The sequence below is a fragment of the Lycium ferocissimum genome, chromosome 11, assembly GCF_029784015.1.
Source record: "Lycium ferocissimum isolate CSIRO_LF1 chromosome 11, AGI_CSIRO_Lferr_CH_V1, whole genome shotgun sequence".
Lineage (NCBI taxonomy): Eukaryota > Viridiplantae > Streptophyta > Magnoliopsida > Solanales > Solanaceae > Lycium > Lycium ferocissimum.
In genome coordinates, this window is record NC_081352.1 from 47,424,607 (window position 1) to 47,438,014 (window position 13,408).

The window sequence follows — 13,408 nt, forward strand, 5'->3', positions numbered from 1 at the left end:
GCTATAGATATCCCCATAATCAAATGTGAACACTCAACTCTCCCATAATTTCATTGCTCCCTTATATGCATATTAATTTCTTTGTCATAATAGGATTAGTAAAGTAAGGCCTAATATACCTCGTTTTGAAGTTCGCTTTTTATTTTAGAAAATATATAAAATAAGCCATAGGCACACCGCCGAGTAGATTTACTAAAAAGAAAAAAACATGTAGGGTCTCTCACAAAACAAGAGGGTTAAGAGTTTGATATTTAAAAAATATGAGGTATACATTAGCGATTGAATCATCTCACAAAAGTATTTTAGTTTAATTTATGCTTAGCTATAAATAATAATTATTAGGAAAAAAAGTAGTAGTAATTTTTAATAGTACGAATTTTTTATTTTTTTTGTCAATTTCCATGAAGATAAAGAAACAAAATATAATCCAGGAAAAGGGAAGAACTCAATTAAACTCAGTACCAAATTAATATGCATCACTGATTTATCCCCGCTGCTATTGGCTAAAGGAATCGGTTGGCATGCAGACTAAATTATTTCGAGATTATAGTCCCGAGATTAATTTATTCTATTTGGAAAGAGGGATAAAATAGTCTCAAGTTTGATTGGATAAGGTAAGATACACATAATTAAGTTTGAGATTAATTTTATACTTTGTTTGATAGAAGATATAGAGTTGGTAGAAGGTACCTTTCACCAAGCAGAGTGTAAAATTAAGCTCAAACTTAATTCCGTAATATCTCACTTATCTCGTGTACCAACGACCTCTAACTGTTATGCAACTTTGCACTCCATCGGACCCTCAAGAATCCCCGGTAGGCGGTATAATATTACCAAATTTATGTACCTCCTACCAAATATAACAGAGTATAAAATTAATCTTAAACTTAATGATGATGAATATGCCACCCTATCCTATATACCAAACGACCCCTAACTATTATGCTAACCTTGTACTCCATCGAACACTCAAGAATCCCCCGGTAGCTATAAAATCACCAAATTTAGCCTAAATTTCCCTTTGACACTTCTCCTTATAATAATAACACTTGGATTTAGAAATTCTTTTCTCTTGTTTCCCTTAAAGAATCACTACAAATAATCAGATCAAATCTAGACAGATTAAAGTTTCTTCTTTTTCCTCTTGTGGGTCGTTCTTGATTTTTCTGATAATGAGGAAAAGAGAAAGAGAAAACCCATGTGGTATTTGTGGTCATTATCACAAGTATGAAGAAGGTGAACCTTGTGGGATTTGTGGTCATAGAATGGCAGTTGTAACTGATAAGAGTTCTTCAATTCAAGTTAGTGCTTTTCCTTCAGAGATCTTGCCCGAGTTTCTTTATTTGGGTAGTTATGATAATGCTTCCAGAGCTGAACTTCTCAAGACTCAAGGGATTTCTCGAGTTCTTAATGTTAGTCAATCTTACTTGTCCCTTTTTTACTTTCTTGGTGTTGATTGAATTGTTAAGTAGAGTTGAAATGTTGCAATCTTTGAAGAAAAAGTTGCAAAAATATGATTCATTTTGTTGGTTGACCTTGTTCTGTTCTTGTGTTTGAGGGATTTGGAGATATGCTCCTTATCTTTTGCATTGTCGTTTGGAAGAAATAAGGGGTCGTTTGGTTCAGAGACAAGTTATGATGGGATTAGTTATGCTTGCATTATTTCTTATCGACTGTTTGGTTTGCGAACATGCATTGCATAATTTTCAAATAGTAAATAAGTTGCAAAATATGACTCTTTTTTGTTGTTGGTAAATTATAACTAGTTGACCTTGTTTTGTTCTTGTGTTTGAGGGATTTGGTGATATGCTCGTTATCTCTTGCGTTGTCTTTTGGAAGAATAAGGGGTTGTTTGGCTCGAAGGCAAGTTATGCCGGGATTATTTCTTATCGACTATTTGGTTTGAATTGCATAGTTTCTAAATAGTACTGAATAGGGTGTTTAAGTATAAGAATAGTACTGAATAGGATGTATAAGTAATACCGGTATTAGTTGTACTGGACTTAAATTTCCAACCAAACATTGTACTAAAATCTTATACCGGCATTATTCTACCTAATACACCCTACCAAACGACCCCTAAAACCATTAAAACTTGACAGCTGCGTACTTTGTGGGGAGGGAGGCTAGGATGATAGTGTATCCAAATTTCTTGGAGATGCTTTTCTTGAGATAACTTCACTAATATTTAGATAGTCAAGGTCAATAACTTGGAGTCTGGTGGTGAGTTGTGGGGATAAAGACTAGGCAATTTCCCTTATAACTAGGCAATTTCCCCTATAAATTTTGTCCTGAATACCTTTCACTGTTTTCGTTTGTTGCTTGCCAATTCTTTTTCTTCGAGGATAAAGTAATAATCTGCAAGAAGTGGCCTGGGTTTCCAATCCTAAGGTGTGCCAACGAATTTAAATCACTAAATTAACCACAACATAATGTTTGTAACACATACCGACACCAGGGGTGTGCATAGTTTGGATAAACCCGAATCCCAACCGAAATCCAAACGTTTTAGATTTTTATTTTAGATTTTCAGATTATGGATTGGATTTCGGGTTTAATTTTTTAAATTTTCAGATTTTCTATTGGATTTCGGATTTGGAGCTTTGGATTTTTACATATCAGAAAATACGAATTTCTTATACCTTATATTTAGCCCTTCCATCCATCTGTCCATTAGACATTAGCGCATTACCTATATGTCCAATCTAATAAATCAAATACGTATACCCTACTCATTAGACATCAACCTGTTCAATACTAATTAGTAAGTCCAATATGTTTGAATTTGTTAAAATTTTCAAGATGACTATGTTTTAGATATTTTTTTGTTGTTGTCATTGTCAGTATATTTTATGTATGGCATGATTTTACTATATTGGACTTGTTAATTCATAAGACCTTATTAATTCTTCTGTTGCATTTCCTTGGTAATAGTTTCATTGCTTGCATGAATATTTTATTTAGATGATTGTGATAGCAATGAAGAATTTAAGGCAATTTGATATGAATACTTTATTTGGATGTTCATTTTTTGTAAGAAAAAGAAGCAACTTAACTTATATAGGTTCAAAATTGAAAATCCGAAATATCCAAACCGATTAATCCGAAACTGGACTTAACAAATCTGATCCAATCCGATCTTATTTGGGTCAGATTCGGATTACATTTTGCGAAATCCAAAAACCAAAATATAAAACCGACAATTATCAAATTCAATCCAATCCGATCCGTGCACAGCCTTAACCCACACCCTTTATTCCCGTAATAAATTGCAACTTGTCAAGTCTGTACAGAAGCTTTGCACTTAGGTCTTTTGAGTTCTTGGGAACTGTACGAAAATCTTTGCTTTAAGTTGGGGCTAGAAAAATGATATTCTTGCTTATGGAATAGTTCACAAGGAAGGGATAAGAGGACTATTGCGGTAAGCAATGAAGAAGAATCTTCTTTCACAAAAGTATCTAGCTTATTTTCCTTCTCACATTTGTGAAGAAGTTCAGTTCAATCCTCTTCTTGTAAATGAGTTGGTGTCATAGTTGTTAGTATCTTACACCACGCGAGGTCCAAATTTCATTAGGAAAAAAAAAAAAAAAAACACTAGGTGATTTCTTCTCATTTATAAAGTCTTGGTGGGCAAGAACTTGTGTTGGTGAGAGATAATAGGTACCCTGTGAATTAGTCGAGGTGAGCGTGAACTGGCCCAAATACCACCATTATTAGGAAGGGAAAAAAAGTATCTTCTAACACATGATGCATATCTTTATGGTCCTACACAATTCTTCAAAGATAGTTGTTTATGACCTTGTCTATTTGGTGTGCGACTTCAACTACATCCTACAATTATAGTGTGAATGTCTGTCATGGTTCTGAATTTTCTTGGTCTGCGTCTGCGCAGATCTAGGTCAGACCATTATTTTGATGATGGTGATATCGATGTTGGAAATGGATGATGAATTTGTTTCAAAGGGTTTTAAGTTTATCTTAAATTCTTTAACTGTTATTGTGCTGTACTGTTGTAGTTTAATTTTTGCTACATTATTGAATAACTCATTGATGTGAGATTTCTAGCATATTTTTAGTGACATAAGTAATGGCTGCTTACTCAGAAGCATGTTTTTTCTTGTTTTTGCTCCTATGTTCATATCCATGATTTTATGATAGAATTCATGATTCAGAAAGTGATATTTGATGGTATTTAGTGTTTGACAAAGATGTCTTTGTTCTTAACCCGTGTCATCAAGTTAGAGGTTAACGTAACTTATTGAAAGTAATACTGAAATTATGGCGGTTTACCACGCATTTATTTAGTTTGTAGAGCAGGTACTGAAATTTAAAGCGAGCTGGCCTGTAAGAAAAGAACCAATACAGTATGTCTATGTTGTCATTAGTATGTTTGCATCCACGTTTGCCACTTGGCCAGAAAGGGAAGGATGCAAATACGAGAGTATGACACACAAACAGCTTTTGATATGTTACATTCATATGCTTGGACCTCGGAGGACCGGTTGGTGTTTGGAATTTAACTTTCCCCTTTGAGATAGGAAGAAACATGGATATTATCTCATTTTATTTAATAATCCCAGTGAGGGTTTGTTGTTTTTAATTTTGAACTCCATGGGTTTCTTTTTGGGCTTGTACTTGCCATTTGGGTAAATAGTGATCTGCAATACATTTTCTTTTTCTGGTGAAGTAGTACATTCTCTTGTAGTTAATATGTTTCTGAATCCACGGTTTTAAGTGCTAAGTCAGCTTTAGTGGGAGCAGTCCATATTAGATGATAGGAGTTTTGAGGAAACAAATGCTGCGGTTCGGATATGATATTGTCTGGTTCATGTATGATGATGATGCATGTGAAAAACTTTAACTGTGATGTGTACTGTACTGGTGGAAAAGCATATTGTGCTGGTATCATTGCGAGATGTATTGTTTGTAGGAAGGCAAAAGATTATAGCTCAGTAGATTACGATATTGCCTAAGACAGTAGGAGTTATTTACATGGGCTGATTCCTAAGGGAATTTTTTGTTGAGCAGGAAGTTCCTGCAAATGAAGAAAGAAATGGAACTGACAAGAGAGCTAAAGAGAATGAAATTAATGTAAATTATGGTATTTAGATGGATGAAATTGCAGCAAGTGTAATACACGGCATGGGGTGAATGCTTAATTGTATGGGCTGATTTTCTATGTTGCTCAAGCTCGGATGTGGGTGTTCGGTCCGGGTGCGGATCTAGAGGTTGGATTCTTCATCAGATAAATTTTAGGACTCGTGGTTATGGATCTGAGTGTGGATGCGGGTGCTGTGATACAGCCAATAAATGTATATTACGGCATATAAAGTATATATTTCGATTAGTTAAAGTTATTGAACTAAAACTAATAAAACTTCATTCTTTATAAACACCAATATTTTATTCTTGTCTCGAGTAATAAAAAAGCAGTCTCGTTCTTTATATCACGATAACACACGCATACACACACATAGTCAAAAACCCAAAAAATAAACCAAATACCTAATCAATCTGTACTTCTCGGTCATAGAATATGGTCAAAGTACCCAAGATAAGTTTACCAATTCCAGTATGGATCCGACACCTACGTCGTGTCGACACCGGTGGAGCAGGGATTTTGAAGAGTTCGTGCAATATAGCTGATTTCACTCTTGGATGCTTTCTCACTGTCTAACAAGTAGTATCTTGTCCAGAGAAGGGAAATGTTAGTTTTCCTTTTTCCGTTGTATATCTTCCATTAGATTATGTGGGAGATCTTGAATAAGATGCTAGTTACTAAGAAAAGGAAGAGAACCTTATTCATTTTTAGCTTGAGTGCTCGGCAGTTGTTGTCTGTTTTTGTTTTTGTTTATGCCCTTCCATTATTGATCAGGATCTTGATGAGCTATCATGAAATACCGCCAGGGAGGTCGTGAAGTTTATAGTTCTTTAAAGGAACATTCTTTGAATCTTTTGAATAGGAGCTGTGGATTAATTATACTCAAAAACAGAAAGAACCCGGTGAGGTTTGTTTGTCACGTTTACCATCGAGCTGGACTTTGGGTCTTTTAACTTTTACTGGTTGGTAACTCAATTTAGAGGTTAAGAGAGTGCAAACAGTTCTACATAGCTCGTTTACTTCCTACTCTTTTTCAAGTACACTAAGCTGTTTCTCTGCAATTTTCTTATTGATGCAATTTCAATTTTCTTTCTAGTGCTTCAGAAATTATGCATGAAAAACTTTGCATGCTCTATGGATCCCTTATGGCTCTCAAAATTATGGAACCAGGTTTCTCATTCACACTTACTTTTTCTCTGTACAGACTGTACCTGCTTGTCAAAATCTATATAAAAATTCCTTTACTTATCACTGCCTTCAAGATGACCAGGATTTGCACTTTGACGATGCCATCCAATTCTTAGGTGAGTGTCATTACTTGTGAACTTAGTATGTGTAAAGCTTACTTTTGACAGTTTTTGACCTTTCAGGTTCGAGAGTTTTTTAGTCTGACACAGGATTGCAGATAATTTCTATTTAGATACTTGGCTTTGTTGGATATCAAGGAACAATAGGATTTGAAACATGTAAAGTTACTACCACCAAATAAATTGGGTTTTAAACATCTTTTTGAAGAAGTTCTGGCAATATCTTCTGAAGTTTCCTAACAAATAATTTGTGGTTGAATGACTTTTTCTGAAGTAAATTTTTTACTAGCACATAGTTAATTCTTGGGTACTTTCATACAGAATACAAATGTTATTTATGAAAAGAACTTTGTAGGAAACCTCTTCAAAACCCGAAAACCATAACTAGAAACCCTTTATTTTACAATACTTATCAATCAAACCTCTGCATTATTAATTCCATTTACATTATGGAAACATCATAGCTATATTTGTAAAACAACACACATTATACTAATAGTTGCATAAAAGGCAAATAATATTTATGAAAAATCAAGACATAAAAGTAAAAAGAAAAATTGAAATTTGAAAAATAGCACGAGGAAATAAATTATTGAGAAAATGTCAAATATGATACTAGAGAGGGAAAAAGGTGAAAATTTAGAAGGAAGATTTAACTTATTAAAAAAGAGGGTCAAATGGATAATCATTAGAAGCATGTGGCCGTTGTGAAGGTGAGCTTCGTTTGGTTTCAGTTCGATTCAATACTTTGTCTTTTAGGAAAAGATATATTTGCCAAACATGACAAAGGAAGAAAAATTATTTTTTTGTGTAAGGTTCTATATATTTTTTTATTTTTATTTTTGTATACAACTTATATGGAGGATTTTTCCGATTACACCAATAAACTGTTCATCAAAAAAATTAAATATTATTCAACATCGGATCACATAATGATTCTTTAACTGAGATAATTCTTCATCTGTAAATGTTTACAGCTTATTGATCTGAAATAGCTCTTTGATTGGAGTTGCTCTCCTGTAAGTTAACTTCTGATCAATTTATTAAGTCACAATATGCTTGATTATGTCCCTTGTTCCTTTTCCTAATAATCACCTAGTTCCAAACTTTGAAGCTTTGGTCTTGTGCTTTCAACGAGACTAGGCATCCTCCCTCTGAGTTGACATGCTTGTATAGAGAGTTTTATTGTATGTGTTTTACTTCTACCCTCTAGCTGTTTGTTATTGATCCCTGTCTGTGAAGGACAGATCAAGTGTGTTAAACTTCTCTTCTGAATCTGCCTGGACTTCGACTGCGAGCTATTCAGAGAATTCATTCTTTCACACATCTTCAATGTTAGCTTTTTCCAGTTGAATGTTGAGTCCTCTACTGCCTTCTTAGTGCATAGATTTGTCCAGGGCCGGTCCTTGTTTTGAACTTTTGGGGAACCCTCTTTTGCCTTTTCGTATGTTTTGGTTATGTGTTGGATATGTATTTGTACATGACAGATCGAAGAGTTAACTTGAACTTTCTGTACATTCTACAACTGTTGAGTAGGAAGGTATTAGTACTAAATAAGATATCATGCAATTCTGACTGCTTTAGTTGAAACTATCATGTTTGTGTCTTCAACTTTGTATTAGAACAATCTTTATATGCTTTGTAGGAGACATTCTGCTGACTAACTGATGCTAATGGTATTTTTTCTTCTGCAGAACAATGTGAAAAGGATAGGGCTCGTGTTCTTGTACATTGTATGTCCGGGAAAAGCAGGTAGGAGTTTGATTTGTGAATTTTGTGTGCATAAGTTTTCATGATCATCTGTTTTTTCTTTTTGGTTTTGTGCTGCATCCTTTCCTCCATTCTATTTTTTCTTCCCCCGGTTTTCCCTGAAATAAAGGTGTACAGGTCAAAGCGTGTGTTGTTGTTTTCAGGTTGATACTTATTACTCTTATTACATTTGAGGCGGAAACATAGATATGCTGATTGAGAATGAGAAATGCAGTAAACTATTCCATTAAATTGCTTTCAGTTGATTGTGCTTGTGAAGACTGCCATTCTGGTTTAAAGAATTAGTGATTATCATTAGAACTTAATTGTGCTTTGTTGACAGGTCACCTGCCATTGTAATTGCTTACCTGATGAAAAGTAAAGGCTGGAAACTTGCACAGAGCTATCAGTGGGTGAAAGATCGTAGACCTTCTGTCGACCTTAATCAAGGTTTAGATATACCCTTATAAGCATTTCTTCGTGATATACCTTTTATCAATCTGAAAGCTATGATACCTAACTATTAGTCTACTCGGATATGCCACTTTGCTGGTCCACCATATGCAATAAAGTTTCTTGGGGTGCTTGCTGTTTTAAATTGTTAGTAAAAAGTTTTTGTTAGAGCCCCTATATGTCAATGAGACCTTTCTTTTTATTTTTTGTAATGCAGGGGTTTTCCAAAAACTACAGGAGTATGAGCAGAAGATCTTTGGGTCACTGGAGAACCAGCCTGCCTCTGCCATGCCAGTCTTCACTTCTCCCGTGCCAGCCTTCAGCTTTAACTACCCAACACCCAGTGATTCAGTTCAAATTCCAACCTTCAACAGTTCTGGTGCTACATCAGTTTTTGCTCGTCCTGTTTTTGGCGTTCCTCCACAGGAATTCACCTTTGGAGCTGCTGCTCATAATCAGCGGAATACCTCAGAGAGTGACATTGCTATGGATGGTTCGTAATACTATCTGCCTTTTGCTTTTGTGGAATCCTCGACTTGAATGGTCGTTTAGAAAGTTATACAAGTCGCTGAATCAGTTGACAGTTCGTCAGGAGTTTGCGGATGTAAAGTGGGAGGGAATGCTTTATATTATACTCACTAGTTTTAAAGTATGACATGTTAGTACAGTATGGTACCTTGTTTTTCTGGAAAATTGAAGTGAGACTTGCTCTAATCTATACAAGCTTCTGAGAATGATGTTCGGTTAATTCCGCTAATAACTGCATGGTGTAATGCAAGTAAATATTAACCATGGGAGGTTGAGTTTTGACCCGATAGAATTTTTGCTTTATAAAAGTTTTGCAGAAACAGTTATCTCTTCTTGTTTAGGTGTTAAAAGTACCAAAAACCATTTTGCTAAATGAGCATTGCAGGAAACTCATGATTTTTGGCAATCCAAATATCAATAACCGTATAAGCTTTTTTCAAGTGAATGTCATTCTTGGGAATGTTTTCTATGGTAAATTGCTGTTTTCTTTCACCTGGATAATCTGAGACATGAATCCACCTCTGGTCCTTTTTTATGAGGTTCAAGTATTAAGCAGTACTTGACTGAAAATAAAATAAACTGGGATCTCTTGCAAGATTTAAACGTAAAAATTAGTGCAGGGCTGGTCATTTTCGGCTTAAATAAATATGGATTATTTGCACTTTTATCCTTATTTTGTGCTGATCTTTAATTTATGTCCCTCATAACAAACAAACAAAAAAATTGACTGGGCATAGCATAAGTTTAAATTTTCATATCATAATATCCCACAAGTTATCTTTCTGGTATGACTTCAGTTGCTGAAGTCTAAAGAGCAAAAATTAAAGACCAGTCTATTTTAAGGACAAAACGTGCAATTTTATGTAAAATATGACGATATCTGAAGGCCAGATCAATTAAATGCAAGAAGCACTTTATTCTAGTTGGGTCATTGCTCCGCTCGTCCGCTTCACTTTATTCCAATAAGAATTTCACTACACAAAATAATAAAATGTTTACTCACCCAAAAATAAAAAAATAAAAGGAGTGAGGATGATATAACTCCGTTCCAGTCGACCAAGAAAATATCAAGATCAAAATATTAAAAGTGCTCCTAATAGATTTTTTTTTTTTTAACAAAAGAAAGAAAAAAAAGATCTTAGAAAATATTGAGAATCTCTTTAATGGAACGATTACAAAGCGGACACAAGCCTCTGTTCACCAACAATTCTCTAGAACACACCCTACAATAGGTATGTCCACAGGGGATAAACGCCGCGCCTTTATTCCTCTCCATGCACACGCAGCACATGTCATCAATTCCACCTGCACCTCCTTCTTCTTTAATATACCACTTGAGACTCCTCTTCTTCTCATCTCCACCGTCCGTTTCCTCAAATAATCTCATCAACGTCTTCAGTTGCGCCGTGGCATCCACGCTCTGAAATCGACGCTCTGCTGCTAGAGCTGTAGCAAGGTTCACGTTCCCTTGACGGGCTACAATCATGGGCTCTTCTAATTGGGCCTCAAATTGGGCCTCTTCTGATACTCTTAGGTTCCAAGTGGAACCACAACAGGCTAGCCCAGTGAATCCCAGCCGTTGCTTTAAGATTCTCCATATCGTCCTGGGCCTATCTTGTCCGTCCATTTTTTTTTTTTTTTTTTTTTAAAACTCTGATTGTTGAATCCACCCCTTTTTTCCTGACGAATAAAAGGCTGAATCTCAGTGTATCATGAAAGCAAGGCTACTCTCTGCTACTTACAATATCGTGGGCCTGCAGATTAGTCGTAGTTTTCTCTCTGATTATTCAACTTAATCTTTTTCTCTCTGATTATTTAACTTAACTTTGTCAATAAAATCTAAGAAAACAGCATGATGAGGAAGAGAGAAGAAAAGGATGAAATTCTTACTTAAAGGGTTGAATTACTAAAGATTGTTGAATCCACCACCTTTTTTTTCTGACGAATAAAGGGTTAAATTTCAGTGGACCGTGACAGCAAGCTCATTATGCCACTTACAATAGTCCGTCGCGTATTTAAGTAGTCTGCAATCCACCACCTCTGGCCTGCAAATTAGTAGTTTTTCTCTCTGATTATTCAACTTAATTTTGTCAATGGAATCAAAGGTCAAGAAAAAAAACCATAAAATAAGATAACAGCATGATGAGGAAGAGAGAAGAAAAGGGTGAAAATTCTTACTTAATATATAGAGTCCAAAATGAAAGCTTGGTATAATGACGATCACATTGATGTAATTGGATTACTACGCGAAGTATCCGTAATGAAATTTTCTTCTTCTTGGTTTGCTTATTTTGTCAGTGTGTGTGTGAGAGAGAGAGAGAGTTAAGAAGACAAATTATTGTCTCTTAAAGACAAATTAGAAAGAAAGGGATGATGTAAAAAAGGGGGAAGATGTTAAAAGAGGGATGTTGAAAAAGAAGGTTCAAATTTTGGAAAGATTATGCGATTAGTTACAGGCTTACAGCTCATGACTGAAATTCTGTAATTGGCAAAATTCACTGTGAATGAGAGTGTGGAGTGTCGGGGGATGGGGTGAGTGAGCTTTTTCACTTATTTACAGGATAACTACGTAATTATTATTGTAAGTTCGTCCTAATAATGCCTCACATTCCTAAAAACCTTTACATTTGCGTAGATGGTATTTTCACTCTCCTATTTTACGTGTCATACTTTCTTTTCTAGACTTTCTCAAATAAAAATTATACAATAATAATAACATATCCGGTGAAATCTCAGGAAGTGAGATATGAGGAGGATAGAGTGTATCAGAGACCTTACACCTACCTTGAAAGGTAGACAGATTGTTTCTAATAAACCCTCGTACAAGGACAAACAACTCAAAGCAGTACGAAAAAAATAACGAGTGTCAATATAGTCTAATCTAAAAAAAAAAAAAAAAAGGAAAACAAATTTTTTTGATCCGGGCCAAACTCGAACCCATGAACCGGTAGTCTCAAGGTTGGATTGGTTACCGCTGGGTTGGAATAAAAATTATATTTATATATATTTAGAATAATATAATTTTCTACTTCATAGTTCATTCGAAACAATTTATACTTATATATAAATACTCATGACTTATTTTAGCGCATAATTTTTTTTTAAATTCTTCTATTTTAAAAAAAAAAAAAAATTATGTTCAGTCATCTTTACATAAGGCGAAGGAAATATATAGTACTCCCTCCAGATAAAAAGCAGTGCCCACTTGGTCTTTTTTTCTTGGGTAAAAAAAGAGTGCACCCTCTTATTAAATGTTGTGTGATCAAATCCCTATACCTATTTAATTAGGGGCAGTTTAGTCAAATCATCTTCTTTTTTTCTAGGAGTTAGTATTTTCTTAAGAGGTGTGTAAATGGCTAAGTGGACACTCTTTTTGATCCGGAGGGAGTATTAGATACATTGAAAACATCCGTTATAGAAGAACCTAGCTAGGGGTGTTCATGGACAAGTTGGTGCGGGTTTTTTAAATACCAAACTAAATCAGTGGCGTGGGGATTTTAAATCTATAAACTAAACCAAATCAATAAAAGTTGGGTTTTTCAATCTCGATTTTTTTCGGATTTTTCAGTTTTTCGGGTTTTTTTCCGGAAAAGTCTTCATATAAGACATATAACTTTTACTTCAAATATTGGACTAGTAAGATACAACTAGATAATTAAGGTGTTTCTTAATAAAATAACACAAAATATGATATGAGTGATGACATTGTATTAAAATATTCAACAAAAAAGATAATAAAATCGATTAAAAAAATATTGCTAATTAATAAGCCATAAAGAAAATAATCATAATTTAAAAATATTAAGTCATGCCAAAATAAGTACGGCTAATAAGTATTAATTATATGACAACAAGAAAACGGAAAAATCATGCAAAATAGATCATCTGCATGCGTAAGAAATTAGATGCTATTTACAGATATATGATAAATAATGAATGTACTTATTACAACCGCTATCGCCTACTACCATAATTTTTAAATAAAAAGACGTGTTTTATACGAAGGAGAACATTATGCAAAAAGAAAAATTGTAATAGAAAAATAATAATTTCCTCCGATAATTTATTTAAAATATTTTGTATATTTCAGGAAGTGCGGGATAGTAAGATAGTTTCTTCCGATAACAAAAAATGTTTTCTTCTAAGATCCAGTGCCCTACATGATGGAATTTGCAATGAGCTTTTAGACCTCAATTCTTAAATCAATTTGCAGTGGATTCAATTAGAAGAAAAGCTACTTATTCGTGACTATAAACGGTATAGTAGTACT

General features: G+C 34.4%; 2 protein-coding genes across 2 annotated transcripts; one reads left to right on the forward strand and one right to left on the reverse strand.

Annotated features, from left to right (window-relative positions):
- The first annotated feature begins 834 nt into the window (after positions 1–834).
- On the forward strand, positions 835–9,472 carry LOC132036117 (protein-tyrosine-phosphatase IBR5-like). Its single transcript, XM_059426352.1, has 5 exons — positions 835–1,412; positions 6,306–6,405; positions 8,103–8,160; positions 8,501–8,607; positions 8,828–9,472. The coding sequence occupies exons 1-5, from the start codon at positions 1,173–1,175 to the stop codon at positions 9,109–9,111; spliced, it is 789 nt and encodes a 262-aa protein (XP_059282335.1). The 5' UTR covers positions 835–1,172; the 3' UTR covers positions 9,112–9,472.
- An 804-nt stretch (positions 9,473–10,276) lies between these two features.
- Positions 10,277–10,765, reverse strand: LOC132038424 (E3 ubiquitin-protein ligase bre1-like). The gene has a single exon (XM_059429096.1). It carries the CDS (start codon positions 10,763–10,765, stop codon positions 10,277–10,279), a length of 489 nt encoding a protein of 162 aa, XP_059285079.1.
- Between the last annotated feature and the right edge of the window lie 2,643 nt (positions 10,766–13,408).